The sequence below is a fragment of the Phalacrocorax aristotelis genome, chromosome 8 (genome assembly GCF_949628215.1).
Source record: "Phalacrocorax aristotelis chromosome 8, bGulAri2.1, whole genome shotgun sequence".
In the NCBI taxonomy this organism is placed as follows: domain Eukaryota; kingdom Metazoa; phylum Chordata; class Aves; order Suliformes; family Phalacrocoracidae; genus Phalacrocorax; species Phalacrocorax aristotelis.
The window spans coordinates 44,386,051-44,413,795 of NC_134283.1; the positions used below are offsets into that span (position 1 = coordinate 44,386,051).

General features: G+C 49.6%; 1 protein-coding gene across 1 annotated transcript in view; it reads left to right on the forward strand.

Annotated features, from left to right (window-relative positions):
- Positions 1 to 598: 598 nt before the first annotated feature.
- The window catches only part of PDLIM4 (PDZ and LIM domain 4), a 56,306-nt gene continuing 29,159 nt past the window's right edge, over positions 599 to 27,745 (forward strand). The window contains exons 1-3 of the mRNA XM_075102957.1: positions 599 to 790; positions 16,614 to 16,765; positions 27,432 to 27,516. Of these exons, the coding sequence (XP_074959058.1) occupies positions 698 to 790; positions 16,614 to 16,765; positions 27,432 to 27,516 (330 nt within the window). The 5' untranslated portion in view covers positions 599 to 697. The remainder of the gene's footprint in view (positions 791 to 16,613; positions 16,766 to 27,431; positions 27,517 to 27,745) is intronic.

Sequence of the window (27,745 nt, forward strand, 5' to 3'; positions counted from 1 at the left end):
TCCAGGAAGAGAGGGAGCTTTCCCAAGCCCAGGCGTTTTGAGTTTTGCTCTCAGCTTTCGGGGGAGAGGCCGAGCAGCTGTGCTGCCCGCCCACCCCACCTCCGAGCTACCGCTGCGTGCCCACAAGCCATCGCGTTGAACACCCTCTGCAGCATGGGCATCTTCTGGGCGCTCGGGGGGTCAGGGATGCTCTGCGGTGCCTGGCGCTGCCCCAGAGACCCTGCAAAGGCACAGTGATGCTGGGGTGCATTGGCCAAGCGACCCCCCAAACTGCTTTAAACCCAACCTGATTATTTTCTTGAGTTTTTCTCTTTTCTCCTTCAACATCTTGCTTGCGGTGAATAAAATAGTTGTGACTACGTGCTTATTGATGTATTACATCATTTTCCTTCCACTCCAGGGGACGAAGGGGCAGCAAGCGGAGGTTTTGACCGCACCAAACGCAGGCGCTTTACCACTGCGAGCAGCCGCTCCGAAACCCACTGATAAAAGTGTTCTGGGAAAAATCCGTGCTTGAAGCTCCCCCCGAGGAGGGCCGGGACGGGTCGGTCCCGCCTCCCCGACACGCGGGGCGTGTCGGGGAGGCGGGACCGACCCGTCCCGGCGATTCGGAGCCGCGCGAAGTGTTTCGACCGGCGGTCGCGAGTGGGAGCCGGAGCCGCAGCCGCCCGTGGGCAGGGAGCATCCCGCCGCCGCTATGTCCCACTCGGTGGCCCTGCGCGGTCCTTCGCCGTGGGGTTTTCGCTTGGTGGGCGGTAAAGACTTCAGCGCCCCGTTAACCATCTCCAGGGTGAGCCGGGGCGGGGGGAGCGGGGCCGGCGGCAGGTGACGGGGGGCGGCGGGGCCGGGGGGCAGCAGCCTTTGGGCTCTCCTGAAGTACCCCTTCTTACGCATCCCCCCCAAATACAGGCCGGTAAGTGCTCCCCTCCGAACGCACCGCTGTCCCACCCGCTCTTCCCGGTGTTAACGCAGAGCAGATAGCATGCTTTCATTATTTTTTAGGGAGGGAAAGGGGGGGGAATGTTAATTCATAAAGATCCCCTTTCAAAGTTTTTAATGCTCAGCACTACAGAGGGCTTGGACTCGTGCCCTGGACCGAGTTCACAGGCTGTTGGGGTTTTTTAGGAAGGCACGAGTGAAGTCAGCAAGAAGTTTCTCCGCGCAGGCTGGTGTGTTATGGGGGTCCCTGTGGGCTGGTAGTAATTACTGTGTAAGTGTGCTCGCACTTGTATTTAACCTCACAAAGATGTATTCTGGAAACTTCTTCGCTAAGACGCCGCTGGCTAGCTTGAAATAGGCTTTGTGCGTAGATGTATGTGAAAACAAGCCATCCCCCGTGCAGGAAGGAGCGCAGCGAGGGGCTGTGATGGGCTGTGATGGATGAGGTGTTGCCCCCGAGCCGGGCGCCTTCCCGCGGGCATCGGCGTTTCCATCGCCGTCGGGCTGCCCTGGGAAAGGGCCGGACACCTGAAGCTGCCCTGCCTTCCCGCAGCGTGTCGAGGCTGCGTAGAATTGCTGAGCTCTCCCGGGGCAGCTGCTGCTGGGGCGCTTGAACGAACGCTGAGAGGATTGAAAGGCTTTGAAAGGAGCTATAACTTAAAAATATTGCCGTAACGCATACAAGCTGGTTGCCGGCTTTTCATTCATCTGCCAAAGCTGTGACAGAAAAGGGAAAACATGTACCCTGAGTTTTAAAGAATTCTGGAAGAGAGCATGTTTTAAAGAGGCTTGGTTTGTATTTGAGTTCAAACGCGCTTATTACACAGCTTTATGCCTCTGTTTTTACTTTGGGCTCTCCCTTACCGAGTGTTGCAGGGCTTTTTTTGAGGAGTAGCAGGAGGAGACGGCCGGAGAGGAGGGAAGACCCGGACCGGGAAAGGCCAGGGCGATGCAGGGAGCAGCAGCCGGCGGGGATGGCCGTGCTGCCGGGGTCGGGCAGGCGTCCGCACTCGGCTTCTGGGGCCCAGCTTACACCCCCGGGCACAGGGAATTCCTCTTTCTCCCTCGGTAATGTGGGATGTATCACAATAAAACAGAAAATCACCTCTTGGTGACTGTAAAAATGCTCCTGTTGTGAAGATGAACATCTTAATTTAGCGGAGGGAGCCTGTTACTTTTAAAAAAGTTTGGTTTAATGTTAAGCAAGAAAAAACAAGGTCTGCGTTTGCCTAGGCAGGTGGCTTGCCAAATTCCTTGTTTGATCCAGCAGACCTGGGAGGTGCGAGGGTAGTTCTTATCAGGCCAGTCTTTCTTCGGATCACAAGTTGCTGTAACACAAGTAGGAGTTGGAGGGTGTTATTTCATGGCCCTGAGTGTGGCAGCCTTTTAAATTGGATGCTTTTTTAATTCTGCTCCTGCTGAGGAGAGGGGAGATGCTCTGATGTGCCGTATGTTAACAGCTGCTCCCGGGGGGTGATAAACAACTTGCTGGGAACGTGAATGTGGGTGTAGGGTGCTCTGCGTGGGCTCTAGTCTCTTAACACAAGAAGAGACCTCGCTGCCTTTGCAGATAATACCTGAAAAATGTTAAAGCTGGGGAAGTGTTAGCTGCTTCTGCTGCAGCTCCTGGCATGGGGGTGCGGGAAGGGGCTGCTGGAGGGCTCCCCGGGGAGCCAGGGCTTTGCTTGGTGGTGGGTTGTGCAACCCTGCCTCTTTGCAGAGAACCAAGTGTGGCTGGTGTGGTGCTGTGTTCACTTTTACTCTGTAATTGCCTAGTTAGTTTAATTGTCTAACCAGTAAATCTGTCCTTTCCAGCTTGAAAGCCGGACTGCGGGCTTGCAGAGCAGGGATGGGGAGCCCCCAGCCCCCAGGCTGGGTCACTGCAGGAGGGAGGGAGCCTCTTTCTATAGTGTAATTGTTGAGGCTTTTGGCTGGCCTCTGCTTCCTTCAAAGTGCTTATTTTATTTTATTTGTTTTATATTAAAATGCCATTAAATTACAAACATATTTTGAAAAGCAGAAATTCTGCTGGGAGGCAGGACCAGACTCTAGGACTCCTGCATCCAGCTGTGAGCCCGAGAAGCTGACGTGCTCCGGGTGCGATGGGCTGCCTGAGGGAAGCTGCACCCCAATTCTGTGCCCAAGGGGGGGGCGAGGACTGATGTGCCACAAGGTGTTTGGGCCGTACAGCTCTGCAAGCATCCTACCTGCACCGGTTACGTTGGGAATTTGTAGGTTGCAGTTTGGGATTTGAGGCATCCAGAAGCCACCCACGTTCAGTTCTGGGTGGCAAAGGCTGGCCACCTACTTATAAAACACAAATTCATCTGTGTACGGGTTGGAAAAAAAATTATCGGTCGTTAATAGGTTGGTTTTCTCTAATCTTTGCTAAGTTGCTACAGGAAACAATTTCTCTCCAGACCTTTCATTAGCTGTAACAGCGCAGAGACGTTTCACTGCCCCAGCAGCCACAGCGAGCGATGCTTTGCTGTCATCTGCGGGGACCCTGGAAGGGTGCAGCTGCTGCTCCAAAGCCTGTCTGAGTGTCATTGCTCTGGGTTAAGTGAAGACAGAGTTCCTTAATGTTGTGTTTGAGGGACCTGAGGCCAAAGTGTCACTGCTTAGAGGGTTGGTGTGAGGGGAGCTGCCAGACCGGGCTGAGCTGAGCTGGAGGCACCGTGGTGCAGCTGAACACCGGGCAGGGAGAAGCCCCTGGCGTGGGGTGGGAAGGAAAGCTGAAGGTGGTCCCCAAAGGTGGCTTGTAAAAGTGTTGTCAAGGGATAAACCTGAAAAAATGTGGATTTGGTAGCAAGGAAAATAATGATCACACAGTCCTGCTTTGGAATGGGACTTGACTCGCTCACCAGGGCTTGCTTTAGCCTTGAGCCCCTGCGAGGCCGCTGCATTTGTGCAGGTGCAGCTGGTGGTGTTGAGCCCAACCCTTGCAGCTGTTTCAAATCTGCCCATGAAATCAAGGAATGATCTATTTTTCTTGAAAGCAGGTCGCTTCCCTCTGTGGTTTGATCCATCTTAAATGACAAGTGGTAAAGATCTAATTGCCCAGATGACTGGCAGCAGCTGATGCTGAGCGCTGCCTTAGGGAGGCCAGGCCTTGAGCTGGAGTGTAGGTTCTTCAGTATTAAAGAGAAATGCAAATCCGGAAGGGTGTGCTTAGGGCATCTTTCTCATGTGATCACATAAAAAGCTAGGTGTGCTATGTGCTAGCCACCCTTTTCCCCCCCCATTTCTTCTTGCATTTTCTGGGGGGCCCAGATGAGCAGGGCTGGAGTCTACTGGGCTGGTTCCTCCTCCAGGTGATATTTATAGGGGTAGGGGAATGACCCAAAACATCTGCTTAGAGTTGGCCTTAAGGACTTGATAGAAAGTGGTTTTAAGACTTAATTAAGTCTCTGGCAGCTGCTTTTCCTTGATTGAGCAGGCTAACAACTGGACACTGCCCTTGGTGGGAAAGGGGGCTTACTGCAGACACGTTGCCTTTGGCCGGCAGCCGCGGTTCAGGAGCAGAAATGGAATAACTTACTCAGCGGCTCTCAGTGTTGTGCTTGTAACCACATCAGTGAATGCTGTGGTTCTGTGTGGGATCACAGCTGATCTACCCCTTGCCTGGGATTAGAAGATAATCGGTCATTAGTGTAACTGGAGGAGCTGAATGCATTGAATCACTTGAACTCGCTTGTCTAGCTCCTAGAGCGGTCAATGTCGTCATCTACCCAACTCTGCCAGTGTTAATCCAAGCACTTGCTGCTTTTAGAATCACAGATAAATTGCTTGGCTAAACAGATAATTGACAAATGGACTGATTCCAGTATTTAAAAATTTTTAATATACTTTTTCCTTTATCCACTAGTCTCTAGCGGAGCAGCAGAAGTGCCTTTTTCAGTGTTTGCTTGGACCTGTAACACAAGAAGGGTGAGAAATAATTGGTCTGCAATCCATTACCCAGGTATTGTTTGAGTTAAGGTTGACTTTTAAACTTAAGTAGCTTTTGTATTTGAGCAAATACGTGTCCTGTTAAAGGTTAGGGTACTCAAGAAGGAATTCTGCTGAGGGAGGAATTCCAGTAAAAGTTGTCTTGTTGACTCCGTTGGGGCAGCCAGCGAATACCCGAGCGTGTTGCTGTGATCCCGCTTGAATGCAGAGTCCCCGCTCGGAGGAATAATTTCTGGGGTGGCCTGTGAGGCTTGTTCTTGCGTGCTCCGGGCTGGGGACGGCAGAGCACAGAGCGCTCTGCAGACCTGTGGCTGGGTGGCGCTGGGGGTCTGGGTTAGTTACCCCCAGGAGCTCCACGTACACTGGTGAGGAAGGCAAGAACCAGAGGTGCCAGCAAAGGGAACGGGGCTTTTTTTCTCCACTTTCCATAAGGTTTTTTCCCTGGGTTTACATGCATTTGATTGTTTTCGACAGAAATGATGCTCCTCTGTGTTTAGAGCTCCCACGTGGACTGAAGTAGTTGCTCTGTGTTGATGAATCCTAAACCTAGGACCCCAGCTGAGTTCTGCTGACCTTTGGTGGGTTTATTGCCTGTACAGAACTAAGTGATGCTAGCTGTTTCTCGGTTGCGTTCAAGTAGGATTCTTTTTTTTTTAAGTGGAGGGAAATAGTTTTGCTTGTCATTCTCTTTAGTTCTCATTATTCTTCCAATGATGGCTTGTCAGGTCTGGAGTGAGATCTGGGTGGCTACACTTGAAGCTGTAGTGGTACTTAACAGTTAATCTGAACTACAGATAAGAACTAAGGGAAGTATTTTTTAAAAATACATTTGCTGCTGAAGTTATTCTATCACTGAGGCTTTACTTAATAACTGAAAGACAAGAATAAATGCTTGTGCTGTTTCAGGAGACAGTAACGGTGGAATATGCTGGAATGAAATCCTAACGCTAATTACAGTAATCAAGCACACTGATAATCTGGAGTGGGAAAGCAGGCGGAAAGAATGATTCATGTAGGTCCATTCATGCAAGGTCTGACCTTGGGGCGAGCTTAGCAAAATAAACCCAGCACACCCTTGAAAACACTTCTCTGGGCCTCTGCCAGGTTGAACAAAGCAGAATGGGTTGGTGTAACTGGGCTTGGGGTTTTTGTGGGCTGGGGGGGGGTGTTTGCTTTGCTTTTTCTTTTAAATGATGGTGATGTCGATTTTCTAACTTCTTGAAGACTGAAAGGTTGCCTGTTGGGACGGGGATTCAGAGTTACTTTGAAAAAGTGCATGGCTGTATCCCACTTGATACAAGGATAAAAGAATAAAACTAAATAGCAAACTTACTGAAATGGCCCTGTTAGTGTAGGAAGCATACAAGGGAAATATGGGGAATTATTTTTTCCTTAAATATTTTTGTTGCTGTACAGCACAAGAGATGGTGATAATCCTGGTCCTGCTGTGGGTAGATCAGTCCTTTAATTTTAATACAAATATGCCATTATGGATTGTGTGGAATTAGTGCAGGCTATTGCAATTTAAATAGGTTTGGGTTTTTTGGTAGCTCGGGGGGAAAAATGCATATGACAAGTCTGCAGGAGTCGCATAGCAAATCCTAGAAGTCACAAGTCCTTTTAAATATAGTATTTCTGGATTTCTTGTTTGATTTCTGAGCTCTTAAAATGCATTGACTCATGGTTGTTAGATACCCAAATGCTTACTGAAAATGTTTATCTCTTTTAAGTCATCTGTGACCACAGGTGCTAGAGTGTGAAGGAAAACAGTAGATCTCTCAAGATCTGGTAGTGCTGATAAAATAGCTAAAACAAACATGTTCACAGAAAATACTCTGCTTGATTTGTTGTCAGTGCAGCTCTGCTAGATGTGTACCAAAGCAAGCCCCGGCGTATCTAGCGAGAGCTTGTTACTGCAGCGGATTTGTACGTGGCCGTTAACTCCACGCTCATCCAAGCCCTGGAAGATAAGGTTTTATTTGGTTTCTACTTCAGGACTTGCAGAAAAACTTCAAGCAATCCCGGGATTCATCGGGTTACTTGGAGCAATTGCAAAAACGTCGGGCCTCACCGTGACATTCAAGTAGTTTTTACAGCCAGCAGAGACCTAAAATAAACCCTGCTTGCTCACCAGAGAGAACAGAGCTCCTTTTAAAAATAAATAAATAAATAAGAAATTGCTGTGCAAGAGTGTTTCAGCCAGTGAATTTTCCAAACATCATAAAGATGCCTCAAAGCCCATGCAACACTCAGTCTTTCTCATTGACCAGAGCAACTCAAATTCACACCCATTAAACCTTAAGTAGTTTTACATGTTGTGTGGACTGATAGCAGATTACATGCAAGTGATGTTTTACAGTGCAAGCTTCAGAAAGCAAAATACACCAGATGCAAGGAGATCATTTAAAGTATTTATTATTAATTATGAGATACGGGCAATGCACAGCTAGAAGAGAAACTGTTGAGAACTGTAAATCCAGGACAGTTCAGTAACGGGCACCATGGAGTAGCTGCTCGGCTGGGAGGTTTACAGTACGCTGAGTCCGAAAGCTGTCATTCACTGTAAGCCACAAAACCCACCTCAGAAGCCTTTAGCACGTGTAAAGCTGCTGCTACAGAAGCTTTACAAAGACCAAACGCTACAAAATACCTCGTGTTCAAAGCTAAACTGGGAGAAAGCAGCCGCGTTGCAAAGGCCCGCGCCCCTGCAGTCTGTGCGACATCAGCCTCGCTCGCCAGGACGAGGCTTTAGGTTTATTCACCAGCTGAATTCAAGCTTTTTACGTTGGAGAATTTTCTTGTTAGGAGATAACCTCAGTGGCCACTTTCCTTTTGATAGGAAAGAAAGTATCGGCCCGTCTTCCTGGCCAAGAAGGCAGGTGCTGTGAAGGGGAGAGCTCCAAGCAGCTTCTGCAGAGCACCCAGGGGTTTCTCCGCAAGGATTTAGGTTTAGGGAGCTCTGCTGCTGGCTGTGAGGTGTCTGAGAATGGGAGGCTTCACGGGAAAGCAAAGCACTAAACCTCTAAAGGAGATGAACCAATTACAATCATAAACACTTTCTCTGCTGCTGCTGAATCCAGTTTGCCGAGTGGCGTGTAATGGTGCGGTGTCTTAGGGACCGCAGCGCTGCTCCGAGCACACCTATGTCGGGGCTTAGCCGGTGTCCCCCAGGGCCGGCTGTCCCGCCCCGGCCTTGGCCTCCAGCCCGGCAGAGTGACTATAAAGCAAATTTAAGTGTAGTAGTAGCCGTAGTGGTTAAGAGTGGGTCATTCAGCATAGCAGGGCAGTGCATCTGCATCTTGTCCTTGGAGGGAGGAGTAAGAGGGCTGCTGATACCATGAACGCGGCCAGCAGCGTGGGGTGCTGCCCTCACTGCCGCTCCCGGTCCGGGTGCTGCTGGAGTTCTGGGTGCCCTTGGGCCGAGCAAGGGAAACTTTTGGCAAAATAAGCCAGGTACGAGTGTCTGAACGACCTGTGCCTTCCTCAGTCAGCTGGTTGAGGTTTGCAGTCAGGGTGTGTGGTTGCTTGCTCTAAAATTCATATCCGATTTCATTGATTTTTTTTTTTTCAGCCTTTTCTTTGTACAGAGACCTCAGCCTTTAAGCTGGATGAGGATCTACGCTAAGAATCTGATTCTAAATTTGGATTCATCAGTACTTGGATTCAAAAGGATTTTCAAGATTCTGCTTCTTATAATGCTCATACTCTGGTTGTTTCCCTTGTATGCTCTTAAGCTTCTCGTTTTCTTCGGTAGTTAAGTGGATTCACATTGCATAAACAGTGCTCGTCATTTGCTGTGCTGTGCAGCATACCTAAATAATGTCTTGCTACCTTGGCCTTCTGTATAAGCAATTAGAAAAATGCAAGTGGATTGGTGAGGAATGTATGTCAGTTCAAGGCACGATGCTTTTCAAAGCTGAAGAGAATCCCTGGAAAGAATGCTTGAAGGATTTGGGGAATTTATCTTCATTAGTCATTTAACTCTTGGTTCTTCCTGTTTTAAAAGATATTGCTACCGTAAGATTATCTGCTGCCTTGTAGCATGCTTCCTGATAACAGAACAGGCTGGCTTTGTTTAAAAGCTGAGAATTTTGTCACACTATCTTGAAAGCCTCTTGAGGCTTTAATCAGGCCCTTTTGATCACGCTTGCAGAACATAAAATTTCCCCAGACTTGCCTGTAACAAACTACCCTTGATTTAAGAGAAGGGTGATGTGGTCTGTGTAGGCTTGTATGGGATTGCATAGTTTAACCCATTAAGTTCTGGGTAGATGGTTCGTTAATTCACGGGATGTGTTGTGTTACAGTAGCACTTCTGTTTAAAAGTGAAGGAGGTCCTGAAGAGAGAAAGCTTCCTTTATTATGTGATTGGCCTGAGCAGGTAGCTTTTGTTAGTTTGAGTAAAAACTGCTGGAAGAATAAATACTAAGTTCTCCTTTCCAATGGCTGTGCCGAGACCTGTGCAGGCAGCGAGGAGGAACCGTGTCCCTCATCCTTGGGTCCTGACACAGGTGATGTTACAGAGGCAGGTTTCTGGGGAAAAGAGTAAAAAAAATAAAAGGAGGGTGTGTGTAAAGTTGGTATAACAAATCAACCTTTCGCTAAAAGCGTTGGCTGTTTCAGCTTGTGGTGTTGGCCCAATTGTAGAGATGGCTTGAACAAAGCTGCTTCTGAGCTGAGCCGCTGCAGCGATGGGCAGCTTATCCCTGCGCGGGCAGCAGGATGCACAAAGCAAGATTTAACAAGGCCAAGTGCCGGGTCCTGCCCCTGGGTCACACCAACCCCAGGCAACGCCCCAGGCCTGGGGCAGAGGGGCTGGGAAGTGCCCGGCGGAGAAGGCCCTGGGGGTGCTGGCTGACAGCCGGCTGGGCATGAGCCAGCAGTGCCCGGGTGGCCAAGGAGGCCACCAGCCCCCGGGCTTGTGTCAGCCCTGGTGTGGCCAGCAGGAGCCGGGCAGGGATGGGGCCCCTGTGCTCGGCCCTGGGGAGGCCCCACCTCGAATGCTGGGCTCAGGTTTGGGCCCCTCGGGACAAGAAGGGCCTTGAGGGGCTGGAGCGTGTCCAGAGAAGGGCAGCGGGGCTGGGGCAGGGTCTGGAGCACAAGTGTGCTGGGGGGCGGCTGAGGGGGCTGGGGGGGTTTAGCCTGGAGAAGAGGGGGCTGAGGGGAGCCCTTCTCGCTCTCTGCAGCTGCCTGAGAGGGGCTGGAGTGAGGGGGGGGGTTGGTCTCTGCTCCCAAGTCACTAGCCATAGGACAAGAAGAAATGGCCTCAAGCTGCACCAGGGGAGTTCTAGATTGGGCATTAGGAATGACTTCTTCACCAAAGGGATTGTCAAGCACTGGAACAGCCTGTCTGGGGAAGTGGTTGAGACACCGTCCCTCATGGTATTTAAATGATGTGGTGCTTGGGGACATGGTTTAGTGTTGGAGTTGGCAGTGCTGCGCTAATGGTTGGACTTGATGATCCTAGAGGTCTTTTCCAACCAAAACGATTCTATGGTTCCACGAGGTTTGGGGGACTTTGTCCCCTAAGACTTGCTTTGTGCTGACTCGTCTGACAGCCCTGACACACATCTGTGCTCGATCTCCAGGGGAGAAAGTATAACACTATATATATCACGAGTAAACTCCTCTCGGTGCAAATCTTGCTTACTAAATTAATTTGCACAGCTTCCTACACCAACTGGCTTAGTGTAACAGTTGCCTTTAAAGTACTTTATTTTATGGGCCTGATGTCAGATGCTAGCACTTAGTAAATCCTAATGAGGCTCAAGTGGCCAGATAAGATAGCTGCTGCTGGCTTCAGGGTTTTTCCAGACTGTTCCATAGCATCAGAGTATCCACTTGGCTGGGGAGGGGGCTGCTTGAGGCTGGTCCCCTTGGAGGGGAGGTGAGAGGTGGGCAGTAATCTTGGGAAAGGTGGTGGGGAAAATAACTGGAAAAAACTTATATTAAAAAATGGGTGAGTAATTGTGCAGATGTAGTTCACTGGTTGATGACTTGACGAAAGGCGATACTAACTTGTGGGGTGTCGGTTGAGTGCTGCAGCCTGTGGGTCACATTTCCCCGTGTTATCCCCGGCGTGGGGGTGACGCTCGCAGCGCTGTGACTGAACCTCCTGCGGTGATGGAGGAGGCAGAGGGCAGCGAGAGAAGGGCTGTTTCCTGGGGTCTCTTTCTTGAAAATTCTCCTTTTCCTGATGGAATAATATAAAAGCACTGATATTGGACCTCTAGTATTTTTTTTGAAGCACAGTGCTACGTAGAGGACGTACAAAGGTGTCACAAATGAGACTTGTCCTGAGGGGATTAGGGAGAATAATATGCTTTTTAGAAAAGGGGGGGGAAAAATATGTTCTGGCTTCCTACAGGAGTGAATCCCTGCAGGAGTCACGCTGGGCAGGGAGAGGCTGCTCTCTGTGCTCTTGAGAGCCTGGAGCTACTTGCTGGGGGCACACGCTCTGCAAACCTCCACGTGCCCTGCTGTTATGCGATTGTTTTTTTGCATGGGTTTTGTTTCTTTTACTATTTTCTGTTTATAAATATTCTTATGCATCTGCACTTTTTTTGAGAGAGAAACGAAGAAGCAGCTGCTTATTTTCGTGGAGGGGTTAAATGCAGAACATTGCTTGCTCCTGGCTTTACTTAATTTTAGGAGAGCACTAAAAATGACACGCGTTTACACTGCATTCCCGGAGCAGATGCCATGCTGTGCATGCACGACTGCCTCGGGCAGAGGACACGCGAATGCACTTCTATGGGCATAGAAGGAGCTGTGAAAGCACAAGTGCCAGTGACCCCCCCCAGCACACGGACTGGTCCTGCATGTATTTCGTGCTCAGCTTCTTCCTGCTGAAGATGCAGCAGTGATTAGGTGATGGCTAGTGGGTATTTCATGTGTAGCGCTGTGTAGGATCTGAGAAGAGGTTGAGGGAGCTGGGGGGGGTTAGCCTGGAGAAGAGGGGGCTGAGGGCAGACCTTATTGCTCTCTGCAACTGCCTGAGTGGGGCTGGAGTGAGGGGGGGGTTGGTCTCTGCTCCCAAGTTAAATAGCGATAGGACAAGAGGAAGCGGCCTCAAGCTGCGTCAGGGGAGGTTTAGGTTGGATATGAGGGAAAATGTCTTCCCTGCCAGAGCGGTCAGGCCCTGGCACAGGCTGCCCAGAGAGGTGGGGGAGGCACCAGCCCTGGGGGTATTTAAAAGACGTGTAGACACGGCACTTCAGGACATGGTTTAGGAGACATGGTGGTGTTGGGCTGATGGTTGGCCTTGATGATCCTGGAGGTCTTTTCCAACCTTAATGGTTCTATGATATAATCATCTCATTAAGAGGTCACCACCAGCTAACTCCATCCCTCCCCTGGTCCCAGATGGTGGGTCCAGCACACTTGACCCATTACTTTGAGTTGCTTTGATTCACTCTCCAAAAATGGTTCAGTTCTGTGGGATTGCATCCCGAGCTGTGCTTAAAAACCTGCTGGGCACAAGGGAAGAGGCTGGATGGCACCTGGCAGCAGGAGGGTGCAGAAAGAAGGTCCTTCCCCCTCTCGTGGGCAAGCTGTGGGGTTGACTAGGCTGTCTTGTGCAACTTCACCCCAAGTCTCCATCAGTTGGCTTTGGATTTATGTTGCTGGGAAAATACCTGCAAGTGCAGAGCAACAGTAACTAGCAACGTAAGTTAACTGGTGGCCGGGGGTTCACATCGGTGCTGCTCCGTTGCTGTACAGAGTTGTGGCTTTGGGAGCTCAGAGCTTCCAAATGAGGCTGAATTCTTGTCTAGCTGAAAAAGAAAAACCTTTAGGGGAACTTTAATACAAATATTTATGTTTCTTTAAGCCTGCAGTGTTTGCTGTGGGTTTGGCTCTCAGCGCCATACACTTGAGTGCTCTGGACATGGATTGAGGTTGCCGTCACTCCACGGCACAAGTAGAGCTCTTTAGGAGCCGCGTGGCCTTGCAAGGAGTGAGGCCACGTGAGCTGCCAACAGCGTGAGGGCTCAGACCGCCCCGTCCACCCGCGTAATTCTCCACCAGCGCTTTGCTCTGGCCCCGAAACACCAGCACCCATGCGGGTCCTCGCAGCCCTGGGGCTTAGCAGGGTGCGAGGGGCTGGGCTGGCTCCCTGCTAAAGTGTGATTGCCCCGCTTGAGCTCTTCGCTGGAGAAAAGCAGATAAACAGCCCAGATCCTGGCAGGTGCCCAGCGTGGGCAAGACGAGGCACGGCACACGCAGAGCGCAGCAGGCGCTGCGGGACGGAGCCCATGTTCGGCCCCAGCACGTGAGTTGGGACTGTGCTTTAGGGTGCTCGGCATTGCCCGTGGAAAGACGGCGTGTGGTGGGGAGACACAACCTGTCCCCGTCCCCAGGAGACCGCTTACAATCCAGAGCTGTGTATCCATTAATCTTGTCATAGGCTGTGTTCGTTCTACCTTGATTTTAAAGCAGTTTGTTCTTAGCACTGTATGGAGAACTTACTTAAAAGAAAAAAAGAAGTCTTATCACTTTTTTTTTAAGCCTATTCTAGTCTCAAGTATCAGTTCCTTTGGAAGGCCCTTTTGAGAACTGAGAGCTTCCACGACTTGGTGCAGGTTTCCTCTGCAGCGTCATGAACTTTGTAACCTACCCAGTTACTCTCAAATCCGCGTGCGCTTCATTCGCATCGCGCGTGCTGCCGTTCCTGCTCACGGCAGACCCGAGGCGTGAGTGAGCGCCTCCAAAAGCTCCATCCCAAAACCCCTCTGCACTGCTGGGCTTTAATGTCACTGCCCTGGAGAGACCTTACACCCCCAGGCAATGCGTGGGGCTGTAGTTACATCACTTAGCCATAGCCCTGGAGAACAGACTGATTCATGACTTGAACAAAAAAAGCACTTGTTTTTTTTCTATGTGCTTTTTTATAATAGTAGTTGCTCAGCGCTCGTTGGGCAGCAGCTGGTCTTTGTAAGAAAAGAGGCTGGTTAAGGAGCACCCTGGGTTGAGCTGATTGCTGCTGGGTGTGGGTGCTGGCTGCTTTCAGCTTGATGGGTGCCTGAATGAGACACCCAGATCCCTCCTGCTCCTTGTTTGTTTGGTCGTTTCATTGTGACAATAGAAGGTAATTCCTCTTGGGTTTTTCACTCCAAGTGTAGGCTCTGTTACAAAAATTGCTATCCTCAGAATTGCATCCTTGTCCTTATGGAGAGCCTGGTTTTGCAGTAGGCTGTCTGCATGGAATCGTGCAGAGCGAGCAAAACAGGTAGGACCCTTGCACAAGGATTCGGTCACAGCCCTGACCCGTAACCAGGCTCGCAGGGCTTTCTGTGGCATGTTTGGTGTCAATGGCTTTGCACAGCTGTCAGTTAGGAGAAGTTGGTTTGAAGTATTTTAAACATAATTCATTAAAATGCAAGCTTTGGACCTGACAAACATTACGATGCTGATACCCAAGCTGCTGTGACACCGATGCTGTATCTCAAACTAATAAGTTCTTGGAGTGCAGCTCCATTTCAAGCCCTCGGTCATTTCCATGGCTAGCATAAAACGCTCATATGAAGATACTGCCAAAAGATTTTGAAATAAACCAGAATCTAAAAATAGGAAATGGCTAAGGGCCCCATTTATGAACAGTTTATTCTCCAAGGAAGCCTTGATCTGGTTAAGATCAGCGCACGGAGAAAAATCTGTCGGACATCTAGACAGCATTGAATAGACAAGAACAAAATACAGCTGTCCTGGGTCAGACTGAAGGTCTGTTAGTCCAAAAGCCTGCTGGCAGCCGGGGCCATGGGGCAGACACCGAGGGAAGCGGATAGCAACAGGCAAGCGCATGGAGATGCTTTCTTGGAGGTGCTGGTTGAGCTGCTGGTTGACTTTCTGGTGGGGCTGGCAGCTTCTGTGGCTGTAGGAGCCTAATGCTCTGTCAATGCCACACGGTCTCACATGGGCTCAAGAAAACAAGAGGACAAATGCACGCCAGGGAGAAAATAAACCTGTCCTGGCTTGAGATGTCCTGTGTCAGAGCTTTACAGCTCACGTGTGCCGTGTTCGGAAATACCTCCTGTTGTTTGCTCTGAGCTGAGTCACAGGGCAGCCTGCGAGCAGGGAAGGAGTTGGCCTGGCAAGTTTTTCAGAGCAAAATAGGCAGGCTGAAACTATTGAAGAGCAAATGGCAAATGCTGATTTACTCTGACAACGCAACAAAAGGCTTAATTCAGGCTGCCAGTTCTACTTAAATACAAGATATGGTTTGGAGCTCCTCAAACACCTTCGGGTTCGTGTTTCAGTGGTACTGGTGGCTGTAGTCACCCGGGGGGCTGTGCAGCAGGTCCGTGTTACACCGGGTGCTGTCTGCCTCTCGCTGGCTCTCTTAACTGGCCTCGGTCCTGGGCGCAGCCCCAGCACGTCCCACGAAGCGCTTTGGTGGGAAGGCTTAAGCCCTCTTCAAATTCCCTATGAAGATAGATTTGGGGGCGGGGGGGCGGAAACAGGTCAGGATGAAACAGGGAGGCGTGCATGCCTTCCTTTCTAAAAACTGACTCTTCAATGATGGCCTGCGGTGGTCGGGGGCTTGTGGGCACCTTGGAGCCGGTGGCCAGCACTTGGTCTCAAACCATCTGAAAAAAACATACCTGTTTTGTTAGTGTCTGGTTGCCCCCGTGCACCAAGGTGAGCAATATCCGAGGGGAGATGCAGGACAGAGCAGTGACCCTGTTGCCTGGAGCTTTCAAGCAGGGTGTGATGGAGCAGAGACCCATCACCTGAGATGGGATTATACCCATGTAAATCAAGACTAAACAGAATCAAAGGTCCATCACACTCTACGTGCAGTGAGATATGAGTAACCGAACGTCAGGCTCGCTGTACCTTCTCACTTGATAAACCACGTGGTTGGTTAGCAGAGCATTAGCAGATGCTCTGAATGACTGAAGAGGAAATTAGAGGGCAAGCATGTAGTTATTAAGAGTTTAAACAGACACATTTACCTGTCCTGCCTATGCCTGTTATCATTTTGTATTATTGCAAAAATCAAAACCACATTTGGGCTGATGTAAATGAAATGGTAATTTCTCAAGAAACTCTTTTATGGGCTGCAGGACTGGTCTTATGGCCAACCACAGACAGTACCTGGACCTGTCATTAGTTCCCCAGGAAAGAAGTTATGAGTTTTATAAGGTTCTGGCATTCCTACAAAAGCAGGGGGAAACAGTTGCGGAGGCTTAACGAGCTGTATGATGTTCCATGCAGGGCTAGAAAGAGACAAGTCATTTGAATGATAGTCAGGAAAAACTGATGTCAAACGTAGCCTCTCCACAGGAAGCAATTGGGGTGACTGCGCTCATCTTCTTATTACGTAGTTAGGCGAGGAGGATTGCACATGCTCTTTAGGGATTGACTCTCGCAGCGTGATTTAAGGCCTGCAAGCCAAAGGAGTCTGAAGCATCTCTCTGAAGAGCGTGTATTGCGTTATTTTAAGCAAATCTGAAGAGAGGAGCTGGGCACGCACTGACTGGGGCCGACGGAAATTCCTTATTTAAAAGGGCATTGTTGTAGAGGACAGCCCTCGGAGAGCTGGGGCTGACCTGAGAGCCCTGGCTCTGACATCCAACCTCTTGCAGATGCCATTGGCATAGGCAAAACATATGTGTCTTGTCCAGAAATAATCACTCCCTTTATCTGCTGCTTATTCCAGGAAACTGGACTCTTAAAATGAAGCATTCTTTCAAGTAACCCTTTTCTTTTTCTCTGCCTAGATTAACCCTGGCAGTAAAGCAGCCATGGCAAACCTGTGCCCAGGAGATATTATTCTGGCAATTAATGGAGAGAGCACGGAGAACATGACACACCTAGAAGCACAAAACAAGATCAAAGCGTGCACGGACCAGCTATTGCTCTCTGTGAACAGGTAGGTCCTTTTCTCTTTGATGTGCTCTTGTGCCAGCTTTGCTTTGCTCTTCAGCAGAAGGCTTGCGGCTGGCCCCGGAGCAGATGTGCCCTTAGGCTCAGTTCTTGGTGCAGCCCCGTGGTCTGTGTAATTGTTCTGCATCTTTAAAAACAGTAAAACAAAATTATTTTTAAAAGGTCACTGAAACAAAAAATGGGTTCAGTTCATTTATATGCACGGATTGTCAATCGTACCTTGCAAGGCTTGTCCGGGCTGTGAGCTGGGTCGGCTCCTTCAACGCAATGGAGGTTTTATTGACTTGAGCAAGAGTAGTGCTGGGATCGAAATCTCCTTTGGGCAAAGCCTCCCACCTCAACATCCACCAACCATTTTCCTAAACATCTGTTCAATGAATATACATTTGAAGGTTCTGCCAAACTCACTTTTTTAGAATATTTCAAGGCAAAACAAAGGCTTGGGGTTTATTTTGCTTTCCAGTGGAATGAATTCTGTAGCTAAAAGTTTTTCTAATACGAATCACAAATTATCCAGGCAAAATGAGTGCTCCTTATAAGGCTCACAAATGACTAATGTTATCTGTAATAATTTAAATAAGTTTATACAGTTTTCCACTTCAGATTAAAAAGGAATTTCCTGCTATAAAGAACTACCATTTACTGTTTATACTGCTCTTGGAAAACATGTAGTTTCTGACTGGAAGCATGGGCAGCGGGGAAGGAGCGCTGCCGTAAATGGAGCAAAGCCTCCTTGGTTCCTTGTGGCTCATCAGAGAGTGGTGTCTGAGCTGCCCGGCTAAAGCAGAGTCCCCTGAGCTCAGCCCATGCCCCATGGGGACGGTGTGGCTTCAGCACTAGGAAAGCAAGGAAAGAAGAAAAACAAGAAAACCCTTCACGCAGGTGGAATTTCCCATAGCCAAGGAGGACGGTCATTTTTCTTTCCATTAGGAGCAGTTTTAGGGAGACTGGATGGTCTTTGACCTCAAATGGGGGCTGTACCCAGGGCAGGACAAGGGTTCCTGTCCTGGCTGTCCACATGCTGGCGGAGGTCTCCTTGGAAGAGGTGGAAATCCTCATGTAGAGACAGAGGGTTTTGGTGAGCAGCTGCTGGGGTGGTTTTACAGCAGAACATTGTCATCAGGAGTTAGGATAAAGTTTTGCTGAAAACAGCTTTCACTTGCAGCGTGGCAGCATTTTATTCTCACATATGAGGGTTTCTCCTGCCTGAATTTGTGGGCTGAATTCCCACTTCACACCCGATTTTAGCCACTGGTGTCAGCTGGTGTCCGTTTGTTGGACCCTTGAGCACTCCTCCTCCGTGGGAGGCACGCGGTACGTGCAGTTTTTTTGGTGTCCACCCTGTCCTCGTGGTCATGAAGTGGTGCTTGAATCTTGCCGGCGGTAGCTGCGACCGCGCTGGTGGTGGTAGCTACCATGTCAGTGTACTGTCGGCGGTATCTCCGTGAAAGGGTATTTCCCCTCCTAAGAGGTGACTTCTTGCATGGACACAAGGCAAGGGTTGCGTCACAGCAGTACAGCTCTGCTGCATCACGAGAGGAGTGGACAGAGGTCTTGCAGCAGTGCTGCTGTGTGCCTTGGTGGGGATAAGGGTGGTTTATCCATTCAGCTTGTCTGAGATGCAGAAACGTTCATTAACAACCTTGCCGTGGTCTGGAAGCTGCTGCGTGGAAGACTTCTGGCAGCAGAGGGTTCTGTGGCTTCAGGTTGGGTTTGCCCAACTACACCTGCCAAAGTGGATATTTTTAACTGTGAGACCTCGCAGTGTGCCCAGAGGAGCGGTGGCTTCTCTGTAGCAAGTGTTGCTGATGGTGGCCGGCAGCCTTGCAGTGGTGCAGGCTTTGTGGGTGAAGTGACCCAGGCTTTGCTAGGTAAGAAGGTAGGCAAGAGGATTGCAATGGTTTTGTCAGGCCTTAAAGCCTTCACAAATGCAGATTTTAAAGGCTCTCAGATCTTATAGTCAGGCAAAAATAAATGCTCAGGCTTCTGCAAGACAGGAGCTGGTGTCAGTGAGCAGCTGCTCAGCGTGGGGTGGCTCCTCTCAGGGAGGAGACTGTGCTGTTGGGTTGGTCAGGTGGCTCCTCCAAGAGCAAACACACCTTGGCCATGCCCAGAGAAGTCTGTGGGGTGGCCTTTCTCTTGATAGGAAAAACTGAATAATTTATTTTTTCTACAGTAAGGAAAGCAGCTCCAGCAACACTTTATTAGGTCTATTTTTAGTCTGGGGCAAAGTGAGTGCTTGGTGACATGGCTCTTGGATCTCTCTCCTGTTTCCCGAGTGACCCATTGGATCCAGATGACTCTGCCCAGCCGTTAGTCATTGTTGGAAGCGTGTCTGGTGCTGCCTCCTCGGCGTGAACAGATCCCTGCTCTGGGACTTGCATCCCGCAGAGCAGGGTGACCCAGTGCTAGCGACGGAGCCGTGTCCTGGGGCACTGGCAGGGGGGGATTTTGTTGGTTTGTGTGCTTGTGATAGCTGCAGGTCGCCGTCCTGGCCCCCGCTATGAGGCTGAGCTCCAGGAAAGCCCCATGTGCGGAGGTGTGGATTAGTATCTCCTACCTCAGGCAGGAGGATGCTCTCCAAGCAGTGTCCTCTCTGAATGCTGCCTTCAACAAAGTATAGTTTGCAGGTCAGCACAAGGAGATTTTTTTTTTTAAATAAGTGTGTTTGTCTGAAATATATTTGAAATAATGAGCTTGTTGGTATGTCTTCAGTGAAGATGTATGGAATCTGATGTCAATTCTGTTTTACCAAAGGAGGTCCCCTCCAGCCGGGCGTGTGCGCCGAGGGCAGGGAGCTGGGCACCAAGCCTGGCAGCCAAGGGCTTCCAGTCCTCTGGTGCCCTCTGGGCTTCTTCCATCCCGCGCCCTTTCTCCATGAACCCTTGACATTATGTGTTACCAAGATACAGAACAAAATTGGTTTTGTTTTCAAGCTGTGGTCAGTAAATGCCCGTTGACTAGAAAGTTGGAATAGGGGGAATGCGTGCGGGGGAAGACAAGAAAGGGGAGTTACTGTGTGGTCTGACGGGACGTCCTGAGGCCGACGTGGCCCATCTGGATTTTGGAGGCGTTGGTAAAGCAGAGAGCCACTGAATTTGATGGGAGGAGGTGCTGATTATCCTGTTGATCAAATTTGCTTCCTTAAAACATTTGGATACACCAATGGGGGAAAAAGTAAAGAGCCAGGAGGACTGACCGGTTGTGGGTGGAATAAACCTCTCCCGTGCAGTGCAGGCAAAATCTCTCCCCTGTGCTTGGGAGGGAGCAACTGAAGTACGTGGGATTTCTGTTGTGGTGCAAACTTTGGCCGCAGCCAGGCGTGACCGTGTGGCAGGACTGCAAATAGATCGGTGCATCCATCGTCAGCACAGTCTGTCATTAGGAACGTCACGCTGGGTTTGATGGTTTTTACGTGGCTGCATGGCAGAATCTGTTCACGTCATCTGTCTGGAAGGAGAAAAGCTGAGAATTTCTGATCAAATGTGAACCTGTAATTTCCAAAGGCTATAATGGAAAGCAGCACCCAGAGCGCTCCTCCCCATAGCTCTGCTGTCTCAACAACTGTGCCAGCCTTTGGGAAGCACATCTGCTGTGGATTCGCTCGCCTGGAGCTGAGGCGCAGGGGGGCCCAGCGGAACCGGGACCCCTGGAGAAGTGAAGTTTTGAGGCAGCAGGGAAGATCCACGGTGCAAACAGCATGGTGGTGTCGGCAGAAAGGAAGCACGTTGTCTCCTAGCATATCTGGCATGGTTGCATGACGGCTTTTGGGAGACTTGGAGGAACATTTTGGTTTTTTCACTCTGCGGGATGCTCCAGTTTCCCTGGACTGGTTATGAACCCTGCAGGAGGCAGGGCTCAGGAGGTGCCTCGGAAGACGTGGGCTGTTGGTTTGCAAAGCAGGGCTCAGGGCAGCTCTGCATCTGACCTCTCCTATAATTTGGGGGAGGCTGAGGGAAGCAGGGTCTGGCAGGCATCAGCAGCAAAACACAGAACATGGCGAGAAGGCAGCAGAGCCTGGGCCTTCTGCCTCCGAACAGTGGTCACCTTGGGTGGGAAAAGCTATTTTGTTTTCTAACGGTAACAAAGGATCCAGCAACACAAACCAAAATAATTGCAGGCTTGATAAATCACGTCTGGGTTCACTGTAGCGATGTATGTTCATGTGAACGAGTTCTTGCATATTAAAATCAGTAGTATTTCTCCCATTCAACCCTTCCTTACCCTGGAAGGCAGTCAGCATCCAGGCAAGCGTACACAATAAGCCTACAGACATAACCAGCTCGGCACTGCAGCTTGTCCTCTTCTTGCTCACATATGACTTTGTATTTTCTTATCTCTTAAAGAAAGCTTTTCCAGCTCCTTTGAATGTTACTGTGTCTTGTGGTTATGCTACAGCCCTGGTTATTAGGGAAGACTTGTTACTTCAAATCCAGTCACGCCTCAAATAAAAGCAGCCATAAAATTGGGTTGGAGCTGTGCTTTGCTGAAACCACCACTTGAGAACAGAGGGTTGAGCACCCAAAGGACCTCGGGTGCTGGACAGGAGAGTCATGGCATCGCTGATGCCGTTCCTGCTGGCACACGCTGCTGGAAAGTCCTTGGCAGCAATGTCCGGACCTGCCCATCTGTGCCAGAGGGGGAAGGCGAGCCTGAAAGCTTTCTGTAAAGCTTTTGTCATCTGCCAGCTGGGAGCACAAAGGCTTGTGCTGCATCCTTCCTGGAGCAGCTGGCCCCGAGCCGGCATTGGGAAAACTGCTGGGAAGGGGGTGTTGCAGTTTTAAGTGTGTTCGGGCTGTGGCTCCCCCGTGTCCTCTGCAGCCCAGAGTCCAGGGTGCTCTCAGCACAGTATCTGTGAGGCTGCACCCATCCTCAGGCTGTACCAATATACATTACATATATATATAGATGTATATGTATTTTTTTACAAAAAATCTCTACTCTGTCCTTTTATCAAGAACTTAAGTGCTCTTGGGGTGGTTCTCCTTTCTTTGCACCCCATTCCTAAACACCTTTCTTGGCTAGACCCCCGTCCCCCCTGAAGTTAGCGGGTGTTTTGTCCCTGGCTTTGTGGGGTCACCTTTTGCCCTGAGATGTGCAGGGCTGTTTCTGGGCAGCGGTACCGTTGAAAGCAAAGCAGCACAGTAGCCTTTCCGTTCCAAAACGGAGCGGAGGAAAATCCTCATCAGCTCATGAAAGGAGTCGATTTATGTAGCCGACGCTCACGCGGGTGCTGATGTAACGTGTGAGGAACCACCTAGGCACGCATCCCGGTAACAAGGGGTGGGCGTTCAGGTTGTGGTTAATGGCTCCAAAACGCGAGGCCAGAAGTTCAAGTGGCCTTAGTAAGGCTGGAGCACCGCCTGGCACCCGGGCTGCGGCGGGATGTGGTCATGGTGCTGATGAAGCCTTAGCGGGACAGTTCAGGATGCCCTGCTGATAAATCAGCTTGTTCCAGCATCATCTTCCCAGCTGCTGAATCCCAAGCCAAGGTGGCACAGGGTCTGCTTCACCTACCTTAGGGAGGGTAAGGCCGGGTATGTGGCAGCTGGTTGGAGAAGATCCTGGGTGTTAAGCAGCCCCGTGAATTATTACTCAAAGAAACGTGGTATGGAGACCTTGGTATTTAGCCACAAAACATATGCATTTGACTGGATGCCAAGGATTTCAGAGTTTTAAATAATGTAAATGTGTGGATAAGGATGATCACATGGTAAAAGCTGTTCTTTTTCTATTTTTCTCGCTGTGAACTTGTCTCTAAGTTACGCAAATGAAGAAATTCCTTATCAGGCAAAAAGTGTGCTTTCTGGCTTCTCCACCTGGGAGTAACGTGTTCATATTCCTGTGTTGTGCAGGGAGGAATTCAGGTGTGTTGAGAGACTTATTAAAAACAAAATTCTTAATTTTAATGATGTTCTTCCCAGCCCAATCCAATCACAGCCCTTTCTTTTGGTAACAATACTGGGGCTGTTCGTGCACGGGGCCAGGTGGGTGCTGGAGGACTGGCAGCATCTGCCTGGCCCAGGCATAGCCAGAGTCCCCTGGGTTGTTGCGCTGTGTTTGCTTCCTGACTGTGGTGTTAAAGCACAAGTCCTAAAAGGTCCAGGTTTGGTTCCTTCTGTCTACAGTAAATCCTGGAAGCAGTCTCTTCCCCCTCCGTGTGGTGTTCATGCTGCAGGAGTGGCTCTGCTGGGCCCTTGCCTGTGCAGGGAAGGTGTTTCAGAGGTGGCAACTCTTCTTTTTAAATAGCAGCTGTGGAAACCCCTGCCCAGCTCGGGGGACCTGGGGGGCTGTTTAGCTCTGTGCAACCCTGGCAGAGCAAGGACGAAGGGCTGAGAAGGAAGCAAGCCAGCGTGCGTGGGCCAGGAAAACCCAGATTCCTTTACAGACGGCAGTGGCATGCAGCATTGCGCTCGCAGCGTGAATCAGATTTGTTCTCATTTGCTGACCAAGGAAAGCAGCAGCCCAAGCACAGAACTGCAGTGGGGCTTGCAGCCGTGATCTGTGCGGGTGGATCACCGAACGCCGCTGCCCTGGGGACGCGTGGAGTGCACAGAACCAACGGACCGAGGCACCGCTTCAGTTCTGCTGAGTCTGCTTGGAGAATTCAAGTATGAAAGACATTCTATTTATTCCTACTCTCTGCACAGAGATGGAGTTTCTCTGGAATTTTCTAAAAAAGAAAGCCCACTAACAAGTCTGCTGGACATGTAGCCCCAGAAGTCCCTGGAACATCACGTAGTTGATGTTCTTCTGCCTCCCCTGGCTCGTGGAGGTTTTGTCGGGGTCCGTTCGCTGCGAGCAGCGCAGGCGTGCTGCTGGAAGGTGGGAAGGATGACAATGTATGAGGTTCTCAAGTTTCCAGTAAAAGTACAACTGAAGAAGTGAATCACAGCTTCCCCTCCAGAGCTCCTCGAGGACTAATAGAGGGGAAAACCAGCAGCTTTCCAGAGCCTCGATACGCAGCAATGGCTTCAGTCAAGAGGAATGAAGGCAGAGAAATCCTGCAGCTTCTTCTTTGTGTACCCTGGATGAGCCAGGTCCATCGGGATGCTCAGCTGAGCTCAGCTCCTGTGCCTGTTCACCAGCCTGTGCAAAGCCTTGCCTACCTTGCACAGCAAGTGAAAGCCCTACATCAGGCTGCGGAGATGGATCCAACACCCTATGGTTATCATGGCGAGGCTCACAGTCCTGAGGAATTAGAAGCATCAGCTGTAGCTGCTTCTAGACTCAGTCCAGCTCCTAGAAGGCTAATGGCCATATCGGCGATAAAAATCCATCGTGACTGTAATGATGTGCCATCATGGGAGGTGAATTGCCTTTGGGAGGTGGGCAGGACCCCAGAGTCACTCCCCAGAAGGGACTGTACAGATTGGGGTGAAATCCAGCGATAGGGTCGTTCTGGAGGTTTGCATAGTTGTCGCCCGCTCAGACCTGTGTGGCTGCGCAATAGCAGATGGCAGCACCTGAGGTCCGGTTTGCCACCTTCCCAAGCGCTAAATGTTAGTTTATAAGGGGATTAAGAAATTAGAAATTCAATAAGACCCAGGAATTCTTGCAACTTAAAAGCAGCTTTACAAATGTAGAGAGCAAGACTTGTGGATCATTACCAGTTGAAAAAATATTTTGGTAAAATACGTGAGCATATGCAAGTAATCTTTTGAGAATGACGTTGAGACTTTTAGAAAACAAACCGTGGGATATAAGGTGTCTGCAACTTTATTTTTTTTTCAGTCGTGTCTTGTTAATGGGTCCATTTCCCAGGAAGCCCCGTGTCGAAGGCCTAGCGCTAACCTAGGTCAAGTTATTTTTCTTAGGATTGTCCTAGCAGCCATTAAAATAGAGATGTGTGTCGTTAGTGCAGGGTAATGATTTCCACATAGCTGACTTTAATCCCCTACAACACATCTGAAAACACTTTTCCCATCCTTGAGCCATAAATTAAACGACTCGGAATATTTGAGTGCGATGTCTGATCTCTCACCCATTACGTTAGAAAAGCGTGATTAGTTTTTGCTGTTGCCTAAACACAAAGCTCTGACTGTTGGCAGCGTGAACCCGCTGCCAGGGTGGCTTGGGGCAGCCCCAGGTCCCTGCTGCTCCAGGGCTTGCTCGGCTACCCTGACCTGGGGGGGGCTGCAGGGGACCCCCTCTGCTGCTGGTCCTGCTGGGGACGAGGGCACAGGGGTGTTCCTGCAGCTGGGATTTTGGGGTGAGCTCAGAGCATCAGCCATTCTGCAGTAGCTGCCTGTGGCATCTCACTCGTGGGCAGTCACCTCTGAATTATTTTGGATTACCTCGTATTCTGCTGTTCCGGTGGAAGAGAGGGAGTGTCCCTGCGTAAGCGTGAATCCTCATCAGACAGGCAACTTGCATTTCTCTTTGAGGCTGGTGTTTCTCCCAGCCTCCTTTAAAAGGGCCAAAGAGGGCCTAAACTGCGCTGCACCAGCTTAACTTCAGAGTCGTGCAGGCAGAAGCTGTGGCTGAGGTGAGCCTGGCTTTGCTCAGGCCATCGTTGGAAGCTGTAGAAGGCTGTCTTGCTCATACCAAGAACTTTGGGTCGCTCTAAGGAGCTCATGAGCTTAATCGTTAAAAGCACTAACTACAAATGGACTTCTACATGCAAACCTAAGACTGGCCTCGTCTTATGTTGAGAGTGAAGATGCCTGTCAGGATTTTAGGAGAACACAAGTTTAGCTGCTTTGTGGTACAGCCAGTGTGACCTTTGTTCATTTAGGGGTATGGGGAACTGGGACGCTCCAAGCAGAAAGTACTGGCAGCACCAGTGACCGAATGCTGTAGCTTAATGCAGAGCGAATGCACTGCTATCGCGTTTATCTTCCGCAACCAGAATCGCTTTCTGAATCTCGGTTCTTGTTTACTGGCAAACTGAAGCCTTCAGGGATCCTTTAAGCTGAGTTTGGCACGTGGGCTCCGGAGCTGAGCAAAGGGGAATATCGTAACTGCCCCTTCTCAGCGGCAGTGCGAGCACACACCAGGCTGATTCCATGCAGGGGGAAAAGCACGGAAATAATAATGATGAGCTCTGCCAATGTAATTAGGCATTTTCATTGTTCTGGGCCTCTAGATGCAATTTTCAATGTGGAAGCAATATACACAGCGCTGGATCGTTGCAGAAAGCGAGGCCGGAGGGGTAGGAATGCTGCTGTTCCTGGGAAGGACGGTTTCCTTTGTCCCACCAAAAACAGTTGGAACTTAGAGTGAATTGCCCCAGCCTAAAATCAAATAATTACAGTGAAGATAATTAACCAGAAGATCACCACTAGCTATGAGAGAGGGTATGCTATTCCCGGTTGAAAATGCTGTGATGGTAGTACTGAGTAGCGGTTTGGAACAAAATAAAAAGCTTAAATTCTCAGGGGATGGATCCCAAATGCGCTAAAGCCAGTGGGAGTTTCTGATAGGTTTTGGATCGGACCCTGAATTTGGAAGGGTAGGTTTGTACGCCGGCTGGTTTAGATGTAAAATACCAAAGGTAAAAAAATCACCTCAAGGATTCCTGGGTTCAAACCATGCTCCTTATTTTTCAAACTCGGACTCTGCAGATAATTAAACCAAAGCTGAACACGGTATGTGGCAGGGGCCAGAGTCCGGCGAAGGATGCTTGGCCACAGCGAGCGATCCGTGCCTATCAGAGCAAGACCTATTGTCGTTAAGCAGTGCCTATGCAGGTTGTGATGATAAACAGAATAGTTTGCATTTGAAAACTTTATCTTGTAGTTCATGCAGTTTCCATCTCCCAACTCAACCTCTTAACATCCAGAAAAGCCTGTGCATGTGCCTGCTGGACCTTGGCCGGGCCCCTGCGGCTCCCTTGTGCCCCGAGCCTCGGAGAGGACAGCCACGCTGGCGATTGCATCCCAGCCATGCCCCCAGCCACCTCTGAGGGGAAAAAATGATCAGGCACATGGAAAATCTTTGGGCAGTGGCACGTCCTGCTCTGGCTTGGCAGGACTGAAGATGCATTTGTGAATGGAAACTGTATTTTTTAGGACTTTTTCTATCCAGCACCTGTGTTGAAAGGGTCAAGATGATTCATACAGGGTTGTGTAAGCCTTCTCGCTGAAAGGCATTTATATAATTCCTGCTGTGGTCTAGCACATAGGCTTGCCAGGGAATGCTAATATATATGCACACACATAAATGTGTATATATGTATATACACACACAAAATATATATATACACACACGCATAATCAGAATACATTTCAGGATTCAGGGCCAGAATAAAGAGGCAAAGCCAGGCGTATGCAAAACAAGAACCACCCCAAGCCCATCTACTGATTTACTGAACTGGAATAAGTTTGTGACTTAAACTCCACACTAAGTTGGAGCGTGTAGTCCCAGGACGATTTTGAGCTTTGTGGTGTTAATAGCGTGGAACTGGCATCTTATCTATTTGTCACTGTACTATTTCTGAGGGTAATTTTAGACAAACATATATATTCATTCTCTGGCAGATCTATATTTTATATATATATATATTTGGGTTGTGTGGGTGGGGTTTTTTGATTTGCTTTGGTTTGCCTTCTTTTTTTCCACGAAGTCTGGCGTTTTTTGTTTGGGATTTTGTGGTTTGTCTTTTTTTTAAAAAGCACTTTAAGTTGAATTTATATAATTTCCCATTGCAGAGCTGAAGGGAAGACCTGGTCACCCCCTGTTCTGGAAGATGGCAAGGCCCAAGCCTACCGGATCAACATAGAGCCGGAACCGCAGGTACGGCGGCAGCAGCCCCGCACACAGGCTGGTGTTGTAGCTCGCTTTTCTGGGGAGAGGAGATCCGTATGTGAAATCTGGAAAGCCCTCTGCTCTGCCTGAGGTCCTTCCAGAGGTTAAGCAGTTTCTATGTGTGGTTTTAAAGCGTCATGTTTGTTAGACTTTTCCGTGCAGGTCTTGCTGTGCTTTCCTTGGGCTGGCAAAGCTCAGCCTCCTGGCTTAAACCCAG